The following is a 21,243-nucleotide window of genomic DNA, read 5'->3' on the forward strand; positions in this document are numbered from 1 at the left end:
CTGAGGGGATGAGGTGCCAGCTTACTTTTGGATGTGCGGAGCTTGAGATCCCCTCCCCCTGGTACCTCCGCCCCACTCCTGCATGTCAGTGGGGATACTGGGCAGCAGTGACATCTCCACAACTGGAGTGAGGATTCACATTTGGAGTAAACCAAACAAGAGATGGAATGGTACGCTGTGAGCCGGGATGAGGTTACCATGGATACCGAGAAGGGCAGGAAACGGAGGGAGGCGAGGGAGGAACCAGCGATGCCTTTGAGTAGCTCCTGTCATGTATTTTATGTTGGATGATTTTTCTCCTCTCTTTTCAGATGACTACACTGCCATTTATGTCATGTAACCAACATTGGCCCCAGGACAGGGCTGTAACCAATATCAGCCTCAAGACAGGGAATTTGTTGGGCAAAGCTGATGATTTCAGGAGCAGCAGAGGCCACTTCAAGACAGATGGCCTTTCCAGCTAGAAAGGGCGAGGTCCCAGGCCCCCAGCAGGCGGATTCCATTCTCCATCGGCCGCTGGTTCTCTATGGTAAACCGAAGGGCTTAAATGTGACAACCTTGGATCTTGGTTTAAAGATGCAACGTTGGAGCTTCCCTGGTGGTCCAGTGGATAAGAATACACCTGCCAGTGCAGGGAACATGGGTTCGATCCCCGATCTGGGAGGATTCCACATGCTGCGGGGCAACTAAGCCCACGTGCCACAACTACTGAGCTCCAGAGCCCGTGCTCTGCAACAAAAGAAGCCACAGCAATGAGAAGCCTGAGTACTGCTTTTGGAGAGCAGCCCCCGCTCCCTGAAACCAACCAGAGAAAGCCCACGCACAGCAACAAAGACCTGGAGCAGCCAAGAATAATAATTTTTAAAAAATGCAATGTTATTTCTGGATAACCTGATCTAGCGATCACGTTGAAATGATCTGCAAAGAATCTTCCATAGCCCTGTTTTCATGTTTTAAGTACTATGTGCTCAGAACTTGCTATCATGGTCTCTTTTAATCCCCCCAACAGTCCTGAGAGGTGGCTTGCTGCTGGTAGTATTTTTCAGATGAGAAACCAAGGTCTGGTGAGTTTCAGCAGCTGCCCCAGCAGGGCCAAGTGTGGACCAACCAGAGAACCTGCCGGGTCGGCTGCCCCGCGTTACACTTTACCCAGACCCATGGGCAGAGCTGAACTGATGGCCACAAAAAGCACACGGGTGGTTTAGGTTTCATAATAAAGCATTAAAATAAATCTGTAGACCCAATAATGAAGCGTTTAGTGGGAGCTAAATGTATAATGAAAATGGTATTTAACTGGAAATGAAGAAACCAGGGCTGCAGTCACCAATTAGAGGTGTGATTTGAGCAAATCGCTCCATGAGCTGGGGAGCCTGGTGAGTTTCCTTGTGTCAAATGATGCTGTTGAGCTAGGTCTGCTCATTCATTGTTAAAAAGTAAGTATTGTGTGCCTATCAGACAACTTCTAAAGTCCCTTTCAGCTCTAGAAACTATAATTTATATGTGACAATGTTAATGGGGGAAGGGCAATGTTAATTTCTTACAGAATACTCAATGATTAATGTTGCTTTCTTGTAAAAATACCTTCGACAGAGCTACCTGCCTTTATATCCTTTTATTTAGAGGAGCCTGAGGAGGAAAAAACCCCACACCTTCTATATTTCAGTTAGCAAACGTGAGGCTCTGAACATTTGGTAAAGTTGGGGCTGATTAAAGATTTATGCATATTGTCAAAAATTCTTGCACAGACGTGAAAAGGACCAGCTCTCGAGTCTGCAGTGATTTAGAAAGCAGAACTCCTAAAATGATAAATCTCCCCCCTGAGCTCTGACACCGAGCTTCAGCAGTCCCACCGTTTCAGATGCCCAGGACAGAGATTTATCTGTGTTTCATCAAGTATGAAAAATATATGGATGGAGGGGTTTCCGGCCGGTGCCCCCCCAAGTCTTCCAACCACCTCCATTAATGTCAGCAGGCTCATAAATTTCTCCTGCGTTCTAAAGAAAGCAGCTTGTGCCACCGCACAGAAGCCTCCGAAAGTGTCACTTGCTGCCTATAAATTCACTTACACTCAATAAAGGCAATTGGCTACACATGGACTTAATAACCGTGGCCCTCACTGGGAAACTGAGGGGTTCACCGTCTCTCAAAGGAGAGGAGGAGAGAGTAGTGTATAAATCGAGGTGATGTCTCGGTTTCACTTTACAAAATCTGATTTATTCATTGATGTTTCTACTTATTAGTGGGCTATTTATTAGCAGTTACCATTCCAGGAGGAAGCCTCCTTCTTCATCCCAAGGTTTCACTGTTGCTCAGACTCAACTCCTACATGAAACTCCCTGCCCTACCCTGTGCTCACATTTATTTTATTAAAAGGGACAATATATTACCGATAACACAATCGACTATCTAGACTTTGATTACTCTTCTGTTGAGAAAATGATTAATATGCTTTATTTTCACTTTTGTCTTAAATATTTATATGTATAGGAAACTTAATATAAAGAACACATCACTCCAGGAACTAATGCAGAGAATTTTCTGTTTAAATAGATGTCCATCCATTTCTGTTTACACACCTGTCATTTTAAACTACAGACATCATTCATTCATCAACCATTCTTCAGTCAAAGGAGCCGCTGCCCTTCCTAACTCAGGAGTCCACAAGGCTAAGAAAGGCAGACACAGGGGAAGGTAGGTTAGCAAAATGTCCACATTTACATTCCAAACTTGGTTCCTTTGCTCTGCTTTCAAAAAGAATCATTTATAGACAGCAACAGAGCAATTACAGAAAAGGGAAGCTTTAGAGTTCAAGGTTAATTCTGAAGCTCCTCTGACCTCATTCTATCAAGTGATAAATACCTGTTTATGAAATAAAGGCATGACAGTTCCTGTCTGGAGCAACACGTGTGTTGATGTCTGTCACCATATAACACAGAACTGAAGAGTCTGCTGAGTCAAACCCAAAGGCTTTATACCCAAACAATAGCCTGTCCAGCCTTGCAGGGTATAAAGTGCTTATAAAGGCAGTGGCTTCCAAGCCATCCAACTTTCCCAGTTTGAGTGGCTTCAGCAGAAAGCCAGGAGATTTGGGGGCTTTCATATCTCCAGGATAATACTGGCTTTAATTTTTTCAGTGATTCTCTGACATTCCGTACGGGGATTACCTACACTTTGCCTCCCCCCGAAAGGCATGCAGAGGCTGGCGGTTCCTCTAACCCAAGGCCTTGCTAAGGTGCTTCAGTTGTGTCCGACTTTTCATGACCCTGTGGACTGTAGCCGGTCAGGTTCCTCAGTCCATGGGGTCTCCAGGCAAGAATACTGGAATGGGTTGCCATGCCCTTCTCCAGTGGATCCTCCCAGGGATGGAACCCACGTCTCCTGCATTGCAGGTGGATTCTTTACCGCAGAGCCACTGGGAAAGCCCAAGGTTACTCAAAGTATTACCCCAGATCCAGGACTCAGCATCTCCCAGGAGCTTGCTAGAAATTCAGACTCGACACCAAAAACACAGGCAACAAAGTAAAGACAGACAACTTGAAGGACATGAAACTAAAAGCTCGGGTGCCACAGAGGAAACCGTCAACAAAACAGAAAGGCGACCTACAGGATGGGAGAAAGAATTCATAAACCATGTATCTGATAAGGGGTTAATATTCAAAGTACATAAAGAACTCCCACAACTCAACAGCAGAAGAGCCCCAGATAACCTGATTTTAAAATGGGCAAAGGAAGTGAATAGACATTTCTCCAAGAAGACATACAAATGGCTAATAGGTACACAAAAAGATGCTCAACATCACGAATCATTAGGGAAACGTAAATCGAAGCCATAATGAAGTGTCCCCTCACATGTGTTAGGACGGCTGTTATCCGAAGAGGAAAGGTAAGTGTTGACGACGAGCATGTGGGGAAAAGGGAACCTTGTCCACTGTTGGCAGGAATGTAAATTGGTTCCGTCGGTATGGAAAAAAGTATGGAGGTTCCTTAAAAAAATTAAACATAGAGTTACCATAGAATGCAGCAACCCCACTACTGGGTATATCAAAGTGAAAGTGAAAGTCACTCACTCGTGTCCGACTCTTTGCAACCCCAAGGACTACACAGTCCATGGGATTCTCCAGGCCAGAATACTGGGGTGGGTAGCCTTTCCCTTCTCCAGGGGATCTTCCCAACCCAGGGATCGAAGCTGTGTCTCCCGCATTGCAGGTGGATTCTTTACCAGCCGAGCCACAAGGGAAGCCTAAGAATACTGGAGTGGGTATATATGGGTATATATATACCCATATATATATATATGGATATATATCCAAAGGAAATAAAATTGGGATCTCAAAGTAATATATATACACTGTGAAATAACAGAAAAAAGGTATGTTGGTCTCTGCCTCCAGTTCCTGGCACAGGAACTAAATGCCTTGGACTTTCCTGGGTGACAGGAGAGTGTTCTGTCCGAATGAGGTGATGCGTGCTGGGCTCCTGAGTGGGGGCTGGCCCCCAGAAAGACCAAGCCGCAATTAGAAGCTTGAAAATTTCAGCTCCATGATCTATTGACTAGGCAGGCAGGAGGAATGAAAACTGAGTTCATGGTCGGTCATGCCTATGTGAAGTCGCCTCCAGACAATTTCCCGAAGCCAGGGGGTTTGGAGAGCTTCTGGGGCTGCAAGCCTGGTGTCCGGAAGGGGGCGTGGCAGCTGGTGCCTCTCCTCACACCTTGCCTGTGTCTCTCTTCCATCTGGAGGTCCACTTTTATCCTTATCACTTCTTTTTATAACAAACAAGTCAGTGTGTTGCCCTGAGTTCTATGAGCTAGTGGAGCCAGCTGTCAAAGCCAAGGGAGGAGTCCTGGAAACCCAGATTTACAGCTGAATGGTCAGCAGCATGGGAGACAGCTGAAGCTGGAGCGGGCAGCTTTGCAGGGCTGAGCCCTTAACATGGTGGGGGGGTGGTCTGAGGCTCTCTAGGGAGGTCAGAACTCCACGGCATCACAGGACACCCCAGCTGGCGCTGCAGAGACCAGCTTGATGTGTGGACAACCCACACACATAGGGAGTTAAGAGGCGGCATGGTCAAGGCGTGTGAGTCAAGGACACACACGCAGGAGGAATGTTTTCCTCTTTTACACACATCTATGTTCAATGCAGCGTTATTCTCAAGACGGAAACAACCTAATATGTCTGTTGACGCATACATGGGTAAGGAAAATGTGGTCCATACATGCGACTGAATATTACTCGTCTGTAAAAAGAAGGAAATCCAGCCATAGGCGACAACATGCATGAACCGCAAGGGCTCTGTGCTCCAAGAAGCGAGTTGGACGCACAAGGACACATGACTCACGTGAGGAACCCGAAAGGGTCAAACTCACAGAAGCAGAGGAGAGGGGGTTGCCAGGGGCCGGGGGAGACAGGAAGGCATCAGTCAAATGGTACAACGCTGCTGTCAGCCAAGACGAGTAAGTTCTAGAGATCTACCACATGGCATGGAGCTAGAGTTTACAATACTGCACACTTCACGTTTTTGCTAAGAGGGTATAAGTGATGTTACACACTTTCATTGCACACGCAACAATAAATGAAGAAAAGAATGGGAGGTGATTATAAAAAATTCAGACTCTTCCCACTGAGGACCTACTGAATCAGAGCTTCGGGGGCAAGGGGGATCTGTTCTGACAAGCTTTTCAGCTGATTTGCTCTTATTTTTTTTTTTCCAGGCCGTACCATGTGGCATGTGGGATCTTAGTTCCCCTAGCAGGGCTTGAACCCATGGCCCCTGCATTGGGAGTGCAGAGTCTTAACCACTGGACCACCAGGGAAGTGCCATGAGCTGCAGTGTGAGAGGCACTGCAGTCTGACCTGATGCTAATTACAGAGTTTGGCTGGACCTGCAGCTCAGCTCCGCACATGTACTGCATCCGCTGAATCGCAGGCACGCGGCTGGGTTCAGTGAAAACCCGAGGAAGACACCACTGTCCTGTTCGTCCCCCCAAAAGCTCACAATCCAGAGGGAAACACACAGGTTCGGTGCAGGGGACCTGGGGGCTGGGGGTGTGACCTGGAATAATCTATGGCCCTTAGAGAGACAGTCTGGCCACTGAACTTGCAGAGGAGCCTCAGGGCCTGTCTTTCCATGGGACTTGGGGCCCAGATAAGCCTATAGCTGCTGGGTGCTATCTGATTTACTGTGACAATGGATGGCAAAATATGCGATTTCATGCGGGTGTGCACCCGTCCCGAAGGTCTCTATGAGAAATGCCTGAGTCCTTGATTTCTCATCCACCTCTTCTTACGTCCCCCATTCAAGCTAATATATTTTCCATCAAAGCCAATGGTGGAAAAAAGCTGTTCACCTTCTCAGAGGAGTCATCCACACATGTTCACATCTCTTCCACAGACCACAGCTGCTTTGGAGAATTTACTGAAACTATAATTACACAAGGAATTCGAAATGATGACCTGCAGTCACCTCCCCTGGCCATCCGTTTCTCTCTATCCTCCTGAAATCTCTTTTTAGTTTCTGAAAAGAACTCACGCTCAATGTAGAAAACCTGAAATATAAAGGCAAAGAACAGACAGAGCTCTGGTCCCATTCCCGGGAAGGTATCGATCATGAACATTCTAGTGGCTTCTTTTTGATGTCCTGCAAAGTCCTCCAAACAATTCTGAACTCTCCCCTGAGGACCAATCCGGGTTTGACACAATGATCAAGCTTCAGAAAGCCTCTGCTCACCCTGACTTTAGTTCTGCCAGGAGCAACCCCAGTTTTTAGCCAAGCTACCTGACTTCTCTGAGTCTGCTTTGTCACCTGCAAAATAATTGGAGTCAGCCAGTGTTCTCAAATCCCGCGGTTCCTCTGTGGCTCTCTCCCGTTTACTGACACAGACCGTCACCATGCTCTGCGGAAAGAGGCTCAGAGGCTGGGGCAGAGAAGGAGCTGGGGAGATGGAAAGCTCCAGGCTTCTAGGGGGTACCCAACGAGCAACCCGGCCGTAGGCAACTGCCATCCCTTCCCACGAAATGACAGGGGAGTCTCAGACGCACAGGACAGGGTTTCTGCTGCTGGGAGGTTCATAAGGAGGACGTGAGCTCAGTGTCGTGGGAGCAGCAAGCCTTTTGGAACCAAGGGATCTGAATATGAATGGCCTCTCGTGAGTCACGGACTCCAGGAAAGACACTCAACTGTTCCCAGCCCTGGGGTCCCAGAAGAGCATCCACGGGGAGTGCCTGGAGAGACCCTCCTGGAGGAGCAGTGGCCAGGGATGCAGATCCAGAAGGAGGGCCCAGCTTCCTGAGGAGTGAACAGTGATGGAAGCTGGTGCAGACCCAGGGGCCTAGGAGATCCCGGCCGGGGACAGCACGGAGCTGGGTGGGAGAGATCCGAATGTCTTTTCTGAAAGAGACATTCACTTTTCCAGGCAGATGGGAAACTCTGAGGTTCTACCCTGCTCCAAACACCTTCCCAGCACCATTCTCAGCAGATTTCTGCTCGTGGCTGGGGAGGTCTACTGGGCAGTGAGAGAGGAGTCTATAAGTCTGTCTAGGTCCACAGGCCTTAAAATTACAAAGCTTCACTTGCTGAATGGTACCCAAAGGGGCAAATTTTACTGCATTTAAACTCTATCTTAATCTTCAAAATTACAAAAAACATTAGCAAAGCATGCCAGGACCTCTTTCAGGAAGAATGTATATTTCCTGGTGATCTGTAGACGTGTCGCTCCTGTAGACAAGTCACATCCCGGCTCCCCACCCCGGGGACTAGAAGCGCATTCCACCCTGTCTAATTTTTGTTTGCCTGCCTTGTCATTATCCCCTCAGCTTTATCCCCACCCCCAGCCCGTGCAGCCCTTCCACCCCCGCCTCCACCACCAGCCAGTCCCTCCTGCCATTAGGAATGCAGCATTTTGAAAAGATGCTTGCAGCTGCAAATATAAAGGCCCAGACCCAGGAAAGAAAATGCAGAGTGTTTTGACTGTGGCAACTATTCCACATTGCAAACTTGTGTGTCTGAGAATGTGCTGGCCTTCTGATAACAGTGTTGGCTGTTCTCGCTGTCATTGATATGATGGTGTCATTTAAAATAATTACTGAGGCCGGATCATGTGCCACACACTGTCCTAAGGGCTTTATATATATTATTCTGTTATCTTATCTGTGAGGTCAATACTGTTAATACCCTCATTTTAAGATGAGGAGAAAGAGGTACAGAGAGGTTAAACAACTGGTTCAAGGTCACACAGCCTATAATTACGTGTTAGATCTGGGATCTGAACCCAGGCAGCCTGGCTCTCAAGACCACTCCTGCTGTGTGCATGTGATTTGCAAGGTACTTGTTTATGATACAGAGCATGACAGGTGCCCTCACATCATTAGATTAAATAGAAGAGGCATTTTATTTCCCAGCCAAGCTCACCCTGCTGAGGATGAAAATCATTTCAAGACCCCAGAGTCCTGCCTCTTTGCCACCACTTCTGATTGACCCCAAAGGGCAAATTTTACTGCATTTAAAGTCTATCTTAATCTTCAAAGCTATGACCAACCTAGACAGCATGTTAAAAAGCAGAGATATTACTTTGCCAACAAAGACCCGTCTAGTCAAAGCTATGGTTTTTCCAGGAGTCACGTATGGATGTGAGAGTTGGACTATAAAGAAAGCTGAGTGCTAAAGAATTGATGCTCTTGAACTGTGGTGTTGGAGAAGACTCCTGAGAGTCCCTTGGACTGCAAGGAGATCCAACCAGTCCATCCTAAAGGGAATCAGTCCTGAATATTCATTGGAAGGACTGATGCTGAAGCTGAAACTCCAATACTTTGGCCACCTGATGCAAAGAACTTACTCATTGGAAAATACCCTGATTATGGGGAAGATTGAAGGCAGGAGGCAAAGGGGACGAGAGAGGATGAGATGGCTGGATGGCATCACTGACTCGAAGGACATGAGTTTGAGCAAGCTCCGGGAGTTGGTGATGGACAGGGAGGCCTGGCGTGCTGCAGTCCATGGGGTCGCAAAGAGTCGGACACGACTGAGCAACTGAACTGAATTGAATCTTCAAAATTAAAAAAAAGATTAGCAAAGCATTCCAGGACCTCTTCAGGAAGAATGTGTATTTCCTGGTGCATTGGCTTAAAAAATGGAACAAGGCCATGTCGTTTACACCATTTCCAGATTCCTCAAGATTACACGGGTTAAGAGGAGTCTGCTAAGAGCCCAGGAGAAATGCCACAGGGCCAGTCCTAGAGCTGTCACCCCGTCCGGGGGTCTTACTTCTCTCTAGATTGAAGGTGAGCTGGATGCCAGGCATCATTTCAACAAATTAAGATGAAAAAAATGCAGGTGTGGAGAAATGGCCCACATGGGACCATTTGCAAAGAAACAGAGGCCTAGAATCAGAGCTGCCAGCCGCTCAGGCGGCCTGATGCCCGTGTGGAGAAAGGGGGGCGAGACTGTGCGTCTTCAGTGACAAGAGTCCACAGTTCCATAGACTTCAAGGTTCTCCATGAAGGGGCTGGATGAGGTCACCTCCAAGATTCCTTTATGGTACTTCAAAATGAAGCTCAGCCATGGATAGTGAAACTTAGATGGCAGTTCAGGGAAGGTCCCAAGCCGAGAGAAATACCAGTTATAGCAAGAGAGGATCTCAAAGCAAGTCTTCCCATGACTGTGTCATCCAATATGGTAGCCTCCAGTGACACATGGCAGGACTTCGCCCGTGGCTCGGTGGTAGAGAACCAGCCTGCAATGCAGAAGACGCAGGTTCCAGCCCTGGGTCGGGAAGATCCCCTGGAGAATGAGGTGGCCAACCACTCTGGTATTCTTGCCTGGGAAATCACAAGGACAGAGGAGCCTGGTAGGCTACAGTCCACAGGGTTGCAGAAGAGTCGGACATGACTCAGCAACTAAACAATCACCACAAAAATGTATATAAACAACTATAGCTTAGAGATCACTTAATAAAAAAGACATCACAAAGAAAAGCATATGAATGACTGGGCAGTTCACAGAAGAAATACTACTAATAAAAAGACCAAAAGATTTTCCAACTGCTCCAAATCATAAAATAAATGCTAATTAAAAGACTGCTGAGAAGTCACTGTTCCTGTATCAATCTGGCAAAAAGATAAAAACGGATTCATTAGCCAATGCAGCCATCCAACAGAATGTTAAACAATCACAAAAGACCTCTTTTGGAAAATATTTTAAGGACAAAAGGAAATCCGATGTTAAATTTTTAAAAATCAGAAAAAGGATTCATAAAACTAATTGAAATATACATTATACATGAGAGAAAAATACTGGAGAGCAATTTGCCAAAAATTTTTATAGTAGCTATCTCTGTATATTAAAATTGTAGATTTTCTTCTTAAACTCAATCTTGTAAAGCTTCTACAATGAACATGTATTACTTTTAACACTGGAAAAAAAAGACTTCTAAAATAATTTAAAAATTGACTTGAGAAAGAAATCCTAGTTTTGGCAACTACAAGTATAGACTAAATGAGCTAAGAATAAGTATTTTAAATTATGGGAGTTAATTGTAACTTCAAGTCATTTTTTAGTTGTCACTGTGTGCCCTGTTGGAATTTATCCTGAGGATTGATCAATGTTTCATGTTTCAAAAGACAATATTTGCTTTTTATTTGTCTTTGATTTAAAAAAGCAAAGAAAAGGATTTTTATCAAAGTCAATCAGATAAATGTAATCCGATTATGAAAATAAATCCACTCTTGATCTTGCATCACTTCAAACGAATGGGTCTTTACGTCTGTGTGAATTATACACAGCACACCCACGGGACCTGCTCTAACTCGGCCTCCAAACTGTCAGGTCAGCAACACCAGGATGGAATGTTCTCAAGGGGACTGGCTGGGCTGGGAGCGCTGGGTCTTCAAAGGAAGCCCAGAGCCAGTGGGAAGGATGGCTCCCAGGAGGCCATGGGGTCTCCCATGACCGTTTCAGCATCTCAGATGGGGGGACAACTCAACTAGCCAGCCTCCAGGCACCCTATTCTCTCATCAAAAGAGAATTTCCAAGCGTGCTCTGCAGGTACTGTATTAATCTACTTTTTTTTTTAATAGGGTGTTTTAACATTTTAAATGTTTATTTTAGATTATCCCAAACTAACTTCATGCCTTTCTTTACTTTCTAATATATTTTCAACTAGGCTTTTTAATTACAAAAATGACTCATAAAAAAAAGACTTCTAACCGTACAGAAGAATATAAAATAAAAAGTAACACCACTACATAAAGTAACATCACTTCAAGGCATATAGATGGGGAAACAACGGAAACAGTGAGAGACTTTATTTTCTTGGGCTCCAAAATCACTGCGGGTGGTGACTACAGCCATGAAATTATAAGACGTGTGCTCCTTGGAAGAAAAGCCATGACAAACCTAGACAGTGTATTAAAAAGCAGAGACTTTACTTTGCCAACAAAGGTCCATATAGTCAAAGCTATGGTTTTCCCAGTAGTCATGTATGAATGTGAGAGTTGGACCATAAAGAAGGCTGAGTGCCAAAGAATTGATGCTTTCAAACTGTGGTGTTAGAGAAGACTCTTGAGAGTCCCTTGGACTGCAAGGAGATCAAACCAGTCAACCCTAAAGGAAATCAACTCTGAATATTCATTGGAGGGACTGATGCTGAAGCTGAAGCTCCAATACTTTGGCCACCTGATGTGAAGAGCTGACTCACTGGAAAAGACTCTGATGCTGGGAAAGATTGAAGGCAGGAGGAGAAGGGGACGAGAGAGGACGAGATGGTTGGATGGCATCACCGACTCGACGGACATGAGTTTGAGTAAGCTCCAGGAGTTGGTGATGGACAGGGAGGCCTGGCATGCTGCAGTCCATGGGGTTGCAAAGAGTCGGACACGACTGAGCGACTGAACTGAACGACAAGAACAACATCACTATTCTTGTCGTGGTAGCCATGCCAACAAAGTTTCTAGTGAATCCTTTCAAAAATTTTCCATGCATACACAAACACATATTTCAAAAATTAAGATCCATGTATGAATCTATCTTTGTATATGTGGGTATACATTATGTATATTTTAGCTTATTTGGGGTTATAATTGTACACAGTGCTTTCAATTTGGTTATGTCACCTTTTAAACTGGATTTTAAAAGTTTATATAAAAGTAAAGAGGGCGTCCGTGGTGGTTAAGAATGGTTATGTGGTTAAGACTCTCCCTGCCAATGCGGGGGACACTGGTTCAATCCCTGGTCCAAGAGTCAAAAAGAAATGAACAAATAAGAATCTTTTTTTAAAAAGTAAAGAATTATCTCATCTGCAGGAAATGTATTTGCGTACATCTGTTCCCTGAAGTCCTCAGAAAAGAGAAGAAAGTTGCTGATAAGGAAAGTTCAGGAACAGAGGGCAAATCATCTTCGTTAACTATGAAAAGGAAGGTTTCAATTATAAACCAAGATGATTTAATCAGAAGGCAATTCTTCTGAAAGAGCTGCCTTTCTACCTAAATTTCCATGATTGCAGACAACCATCTCGAGTGCATTTCCTCCAGACACAATTATGTAATCAGCTAAGAACAGAAAACCTCGGCCCTGCTGGTCTGCACAGGCCACTGCTTGGAAGGGAAATGTGATCACCGCCGTCCCTTCTCTGCAGCGGGCACTGTCCTCACGGGGCGTCCGCTGCGTCAGGGGAGGAGCCCAGGGGTGAGCAGATGGCTACAACACAGCGGGAATGATTACGGCCTGCCTCTGGGGGCTAAGTCTCATCTCTTAACAATCCACGAAGCGGGCCTGAGTCTGGTCCCTGTATCACAGATGAGGAGATGGATGGCACAGAGAGGTTAAGCCGGTTCCCAAGGCCACACAGCTGTCGTCAGGCTCCGGTTTGTGTGGTCACGCAGACCACCTGGGGGAGGAATGGGGAGGATGCCAGCAGCTCCAGGAGGAGGCAGAAAGGAATGGCAGGCAGGCCCCGAGCGAGGGTGTCCTGAGGAAGCTGAAGCTGAACAATCAGCTGGTGGTCCAGGCCAACGGGCAAGAGAAGAGAAGGCAGCGGAGTGAGGACACCACCTGGACCTTGGGCCCCACCCTCCAAAGGTCTCAGACCAGGAGGGGATGAGTGCTGAGACCGGGGCAGAGACTCCGGAGTGCCTGGAGAGCATCACGGACCGCCTGGGCAATGTGAGGTGTGTTCCTGTGTGTGCAGCACGTGAGGGGGCTGGATGGAGCCGGGAGCAGGGGACCTGCTGGTGAGACAGCCCACTGGTCCCCGGAGGCCTGAGCATGGCACCCCGGTGCTCCTGGGGAACATGGGGCTTGGGAAGGACTCAGCATCCCAGTGGGATGAGGCCTGTTCAGGAGATGAGAGGCCGGAACTGCGGCTGCCCAGGCACTCGCCCCGGCTCCCAGCTGCTGCTACGAGGATTGGTGACTTCGCTCTGCAGTCAGATGGCACGAGGGGAAGGAAAATGGGACACTCGTGATGGGGAGGCACCCTAAGTGACTGCAGATGTACTCAAAGTACATAGTTAACCTTAAAGAGACTATTTTAAACCAGAAGAGATCGCTATCTATTAAGCTTTCCCTATACTGCAAGTGGGGTTTAGTGGGTGGTGGTGGTGGGGCAACCTGAGAACAAGTGATTAGAATACTCGGTTTTGGTATTTGAGTAACACAAAGACATGCTATTTTTAAAAACGAAATGCTAACATCTTTGCTGGTAACTTTATCTTTTCTCTGATATATTTTCTAAAAGCTTTATAATTAATATAAAACAATATGTGTATTATATAATAATATATTATATAATTATATATTATATATAATATTTAATAATATACAATTAATATAGATAAACTGTTCATATTCATGGGGTTCTAGCGGTGAGACTACTGGAGTGGTTTGCCGTTCCCTTCTCCAGTGGACCACATTCTGTCAGAACTCTCCACTATGAGTCCTTCGTCCTGGCGGCCCCGCATGGCATGGCTCACAGCTTTATTGGGTTACACAAGCCCCTTTGCCACGAGAAAGGAGAAGGGGCGGCAGAGGATGAGATGGTTAGATACCATCACCGACTGAATGGACATGAATTTGAGCAAACCCCAGAAGGCAGTGAAGGACAGAGGAGCCTGGTGTGCTGCAGTCCACGGGGTCACAATGAGTCGGACATGACTGAGCACACACAAACTGTTCATATTTAAGGGTAAAATTTGATAACTTTGAGATACCTATCTACCTACCTGTCTATGTATATTTTATGTCTCCATGAAACCATCACCACAATGAAGAGTGAGGAGGAAGCTGATAAAAGAGAACACGTTTTGCTATAAAATATCCCTGAAAACACATATAAAGGGAAAAACTCACAAAAGTAATCAATTTTGAATTTTAAGAAATCATAAATATTTAAAAGCTCTATTTATATAATAAAGGACCAAACTCCCCAATCAAAGCCATGTAACTCTGATATCGAACATTCCAAAAGAAGCTTTGTTACAAAATTTAAGGATTATTGAGGAGATACTGTGTTAAGATCCAAGAGTTAATGCAAGAGAAGCTTACTGACTGTTCATGTTTTTCTGAATCACTGTAAAGTAACTGATGTACGTCAGACACCTGTTGCTGCATTGTAAGTGACCCCAATAGTGACGGAAACCCACGTTACTGTGGGTGGGGAACCAGGTGTGGCTCAGCAGAATACCCGTGTCTCAGGGTCCCCGCCCCCTCGAGGCTGCAGTCAGTGTTGGCTGGGGCTGCAGCCTCACTGGAAGGCTCGTCTGGGGGAGAACGCTCTCCGAGCTCACACATGTGATTGTGGAAAGGACTCTGTTCTTCTCCGGCTGGAAGGAGGCCCTAGGCTCCTTGCTGGCTGTTGCCGGGAACCTCTGTCAGTTCCTTCCAAGTGGGTCCCTCTGCTGGGCAGCAGCTGACCGCTCTCAGAGCCAGAGGGAGAAAGCAAGTGAGGGACCAAGAGGCAAGCAAGACGGCAGGGTCGCCATCGCTTTTGCTGCATTCTTTCCTTTAGAACTGAAGTTCTAGGTCTACATCACACTCAAGGAGGGGAGGGCATCACTGGGGGAAGAGGCAGGGTCTGCAGAAGTCATCCGCCTACCACAGATATTTGTCATTGTTCAGTTGCTCAGTCATGTCCAACTCTGCAACCCCAGGGGCTTCGGCACACCAGGCTTCCCTGTCCTTCACTACCTCCCGGAGTCTGTTCAAACTCATGCCCGTTCAGTCAGTGATGCCATCCAACCATCTCATCCTCTCTCGTCCCCTTCTCCTCCTGCCTTCAATCTTTCACAGCCTCAGCGTCTTTCCTAATGAGTCGGTTCTTCGCATCAGGTGGCTAAAGTATTGGAGTTTCAGCTTCGGCATCAGTCCTTCCAATGAATATTCAGGGTTGATTTCCTTTAGGATGGACTTGGTTGGATCTCCTTGCAGTCCAAGGGACTTTCAAGAGTCTTCTCCAGCACCACATTTCGAAAGCATCAATTGTTTGGCACTCATCTTTCTTTACAGTCCAACTCTCACATCCATACATGACTACTGGAAAAACCACAGCTTTGTTTAGATGGATCTTTGTTGGCAAAGTGATGTCTCTGCTTTTTAATACCCATTCTGGTTTGTCATAGCTTTTCTTCCAAGTATCAAGTGTCTTTTAATTTCATGGCTGCAGTCACCATCCACAGGGATTTTGGAGCCACAGATATAAACATCTTATAATATAAGGCTTTGTGAGGAAAGATTGGCTTTCTGTTGCCAACAAGTTAAATTCCCTGATCCTGACGAGCTCACCAAAGTTGGTGTCTGAGCATCTCTGAATCTGATGTGGTCCAGCAAGATACCCATCAATGAAAACAAGTGGTGTGTCTGCCTCCACAGCTCTGGGACTCATCACAACCCTCTGCTCTCTTTCCTTCCCCTCTTGAAATAGATTTTAAAGCTGCTACAACTGGGTTGCTTGCAAAGTACCTGCTCTAATGGGTGGAAATTTGCGCTGTGTTCTACAAGTGTTTGTTCTACTGTACTTCTCTAACAAAGGAGCACATTCTTTGTAAACAAAAGGCATCTTTTGCAAACAGGTTTTAAACTGCTAAACATTTAATTAAGACCCTTAGTAGAACAACAGACAACACTGAAATACAAAGGATCATAAGAGACTAGTACCAGCAGCTCTATGCCAATAAAATGGACAACTTGGAAGAAATGGACAAATTCTTAGAAAAGTATAACTTTACAAAACTGAACCAGGAAGAAATAGAAGATCTTAACAGACCCATCACAAGCAAGGAAATCGAAACTGTAATCAAAAATCTTCCAGCAAACAAAAGCCCAGGACCAGATGGCTTCACAGCTGAATTCTACCAAAAATTTAGAGAAGAGCTACCACCTATCTTACTCAAACTCTTCCAGAAAATTGCAGATGAAGGTAAGCTTCCAAACTCATTCTATGAGGCCACCATCACCCTAATTCCAAAACCAGACAAAGATGCCACAAAAAAAGAAAACTACAGGCCAATATCACTGATGAACATAGATGCAAAAATCCTTAACAAAATTCTAGCAAACAGAATCCAACAACATATTAAAAAAATCATACACCACGACCAAGTGGGCTTTATCTCAGGAATGCAAGGATTCTTTAATATCCGCAAATCAATCAATGTAATACACCACATTAACAAATTGAAAGATAAAAACCATATGATTATCTCAATAGATGCAGAGAAAGCCTTTGACAAAATTCAACGCTCATTTATGATTAAAACTCTCCAAAAAGCAGGAATAGAAGGAACATACCTCAACATAATAAAAGCTATATATGACAAACCCACAGCAACCGATCACCCTCAATGTGAAAAATGAAAGCGTGTTCACGTTTCCCCTGATCATGGGAACAAGACAAGGGTGCCCACCCTCACCACTACTATTCAACATAGTGTTGGAAGTTTTGGCCACAGCAATCAGAGCAGAAAAAGAAGTAAAAGGAATCCAGATAGGAAAAGAAGAAGTGAAACTCTCATTGTTTGCAGATGACATGATCCTCTATATAGAAAACCCTGAAGACTCTACCAGAAAATTACTAGAACTAATCAATGAATATAGTAAAGTTGCAGGATATAAAATTAACACACAGAAATCCCTTGCATTCCTATATACTAACAATGAAAAAACAGAAAGAGAAATTAAGGAAACAATACCATTCACCATTGCAACAAAAAGAATAAAATACTTAGGAGTATATCTACCTAAAGAAACAAAAGACCTATACATAGAAAACTATAAAACACTGATGAAAGAAATCAAAGAGGACACAAACAGATGGAGAAACATACCGTGTTCATGGATTGGAAGAATCAATATTGTCAAAATGGCTATTCTACCCAAAGCAATCTATAGATTCAATGCAATCCCTATCAAGCTACCAACGGTGTTTTTCACAGAACTAGAACAAATAATTTCACAATTTGTATGGAAATACAAAAAACCTCGAATAGCCAAAGTAATCTTGAGAAAGAAGAATGGAAGTGGAGGAATCAACCTGCCTGACTCAGACTCTACTACAAAGCCACAGTCATCAAGACAGTATGGTACTGGCACAAAGACAGAAATATAGATCAATGGAACAGAATAGAAAGCCCAGAGATAAATCCACGAACCTATGGACACCTTATCTTTGACAAAGGAGGCAAGACTATACAATGGAAAAAAGACAACCTCTTTAACAAGTGGTGCTGGGAAAACTGGTCAACCACTTGTAAAAGAATGAAACTAGAACACTTTCTAACACCATACACAAAAATAAACTCAAAATGGATTAAAGATCTAAATGTAAGACCAGAAACTATAAAACCTAGAGAGAACTAGGCAAAACACTCTCCGACATAAATCACAGCAAGATCCTCTATGACCCACCTCCCAGAATATTGAAATAAAAGCAAAACTAAACAAATGGGACCTAATGAAACTTAAAAGCTTTTGCACTACAAAGGAAACTATAAGTAAGGTGAAAAGACAGCCCTCAGACTGGGAGAAAATAACAGCAAATGAAGAAACAGACAAAGGATTAATCTCAAAAATATACAAGCAACTCCTGCAGCCCAATTCCAGAAAATTAAATGACCCAATCAAAAAATGGGCCAGAGAACTAAACAGACATTTCTCCAAAGAAGACATACAGATGGCTAACAAAACACATGAAAAGATGCTCAACATCACTCATTATCAGAGAAATGCAAATCAAAACCACAATGAGGTACCATTACACGCCAGTCAGGATGGCTGCTATCCAAAAGTCTACAAGCAATAAATGCTGGAGAGGGTGTGGAGAAAAGGGAACCCTCTTACACTGTTGGTGGGAATGCAGACTAGTACAGCCGCTATGGAAAACAGCGTGGAGATTTCTTAAAAAACTGGAAATAGAACTGCCATATGACCCAGCAATCCCACTCCTGGGCATACACACTGAGGAAACTAGATCTGAAAGAGACACGTGCACCCCAATGTTCATCGCAGCACTGTTTATAATAGCCAGGACATGGAAGCAACCTAGATGCCCATCAGCAGATGAATGGATAAGGAAGCTGTGGTACATATACACCATGGAATATTACTCAGCCGTTAAAAAGAATTCATTTGAATCAGTCCTAATGAGATGGATGAAACTGGAGCCCATTATACAGAGTGAAGTAAGCCAGAAAGATAAGGAACATTACAGCATACTAACACATGTATATGGAATTTAGAAAGATAGTAACGATAACCCTATATGCAAAACAGAAAAGAGACACAGAAATACAGAACAGACTTTTGAACTCTGTGGGAGAAGGTGAGGGTGGGATGTTTCAAAAGAACAGCATGTATACTATCTATGGTGAAACAGATCACCAGCCCAGGTGGGATGCATGAGACAAGTGCTCGGGCCTGGGGCACTGGGAAGACCCAGAGGAATCGGGGGGAGAGGGAGGTGGGAGGGGGGATCGGGATGGGGAATACGTGTAAATCTATGGCTGATTCATATCAATGTATGACAAAACCCACTGAAATGTTGTGAAGTAATTAGCCTCCAACTAATAAAAAAATAAATTTAAAAAAAAAAAAAGACCCTTAGTAGAGGCAGACCCTCAGTACAGAAAGGCCTTAACGTACACGATGCCTTGTCGCCAGGACTGCTCCCCTCCCAACATTTCAGGGAGGCCTGGGGACCAGGCGTCGGGTCCCAGATTCAGCAGCTGCCTCGAGGGATTATTACAGAAAAGGACCATGATTGAGACTCTAGAGCCTGGTACAATTACGGCCAACCCCCAGAAGCATGACCTGCATGCGGCTGGATCTGAGACAGGACCCGGGCTGTGAGCTCCTGCCAACCTGGGGCTGTGTCAGCCACTCATGATGCTTGACTTCTTGTGGTTACGAAAGTACTATATGGACGACGGTTAATAAAACAGGGGAAAAAAGCAATTTAATAAAAAAAATGATTTCCTGAATTCTTAGCCTTTTTACTTTTCTAAAATGAAGCCAGAAAGGCACATGAATCTATATATCAACATATTTCTATGTTTAAAAAATATCCCAGGACATCACCCACCACAGCAGAGACTGTCAGGAAAGAGGCCCTGCCGTTACCTGCATTCGATGAACCAATGACGGATCTGATCCTGAAGGTTCTCCTTGATGTCAGGACCCTCTGTGAGTTTCAGGTCATCCTTGATCGTGACTAAGGCGTCTCTATATTCCTCTTCATGCTTTATCTGCACCTTATTCCTCAGGTGGGACAGCCTGTCAGCCTGGATTATTGCAGCACTGACTTCATTCAACAAAGGAGGTGGATTCTGAAAATATAGGCCAAAAGGTTTGAGATCATGAAGGTTACGGTGCTGGTGAAAAATATTAGAGACTAACGAAACATGTCAATATCTTCAACAGTGTCTTACCCAAGGCCCTTAAGGAGTACAAACAGAACGAAAGAATCAGATCTTGCAGGACTTGAAGGAGTGATTCACCACCGTGGGGAGGAAGGATGAGATCACTCCACACATTTTCAAGAAACTGGCTGGGGGTGGGGGTAGTTAGCTTAAAAAATGCATACTTGGTAAATCGTTCAAAAATCATTCAAGTTACAGAAAGTAAAGCTTTTCTAAATCTTCTTGGCTAGGGGGAGAGAAAAGAATATAGAGTAAGAAAGCAAGAATTGATGAAAAGAGTTTGGGTGTTCTGATTTCAAGAAAAAACAATGCCAGGACTTCCCTGGTGGTCCAGTGGATAAGAATCTGCCTGCCACTGCAAGGGACATGGGTTTAATGTCCGGGAAGATTCCACATGCTGCAGAATGTCTAAGCTCGTGTGCCACAACTACTGAAGCCCTCACACCCCAGAGCCCGGGCTCCACACAACAGAAGCTGCTACACTGAGAAGCCTGTGCACCACAGCTAGAAAGTAACCCCTGCTCACAACTAGAGAGGAGCAACAAAGACCCAGAGCACAGCCAGAAGTAAACATATAACATTACAAAAAGAATAAACTGCGTTAACAACACAAGCTACCAATACTAAAAATGCATTGATTCATAATTACTTTGTGCTGGATTTTACTGTCTTCTTTGTTCTTGATGGTACTATGCCTGTCTTGTCTGTATGATGAAATACTGTATAATGCTGTACTTCTGTGAGTATCTTCCTACTTTCATTCCGGTTAGCAGCCTGAAGTCGGCTATGGGAATACTTACACCCTAGAAATGAACACGTGTGACAGATGAAGCCTTGATTTACTACTTAGATTTGACTGTGCAGACTTCAGAAAGTGGTAGAGAAAATAAAAGTGCAGATAAACATAAAAGTGTGTCATGTCTGTGTCACACTGTGAATAGCACAAAAAACTGAGGAAATATTCTTCCAGCATTCAAAAACTATCATCTGATTCAGCAAAGGAGTCCCTGACTTAAAAAAAAAGTTGAATGAGTGACGTCCTGGCATAGATTTTGCTGTTTCACTTTCATCTTCCTCATTAACACAAAGAAAAATATCAGTCAACACTCATACCGAAACGACACTCATTTGTCAACTGCAACCACAGGCTGACAACAGATACATGGGTTTAGTAAAAATCAAGGAAGGTGCTCTGAGAGAATCCACAGCTACGTTGAATGTGCAAGGAACAGAAGTGCATATTTCACTATTATTTGTAAATTGCATGTACATATCCTATATCAATGATGTGGTAATAAACATAAGTCTGAATACACATGCATGTGTTTCTTTCCAGAGAGCCATG

The 21,243-nt window shown here is 44.6% G+C and overlaps 1 protein-coding gene across 1 annotated transcript in view; it reads right to left on the minus strand.

Moving 5' to 3' along the window:
- IQCA1 (IQ motif containing with AAA domain 1) overlaps positions 1–21,243 on the minus strand; it is a 191,040-nt gene that overhangs the window by 125,695 nt on the left and 44,102 nt on the right. The window contains exon 6 of the mRNA XM_043462063.1: positions 19,600–19,805. Within this exon, the coding sequence (XP_043317998.1) occupies positions 19,600–19,805 (206 nt within the window). The remainder of the gene's footprint in view (positions 1–19,599; positions 19,806–21,243) is intronic.

The sequence above is a fragment of the Cervus canadensis genome, chromosome 2 (genome assembly GCF_019320065.1).
Source record: "Cervus canadensis isolate Bull #8, Minnesota chromosome 2, ASM1932006v1, whole genome shotgun sequence".
Classification (NCBI taxonomy): Eukaryota; Metazoa; Chordata; class Mammalia; order Artiodactyla; family Cervidae; genus Cervus; species Cervus canadensis.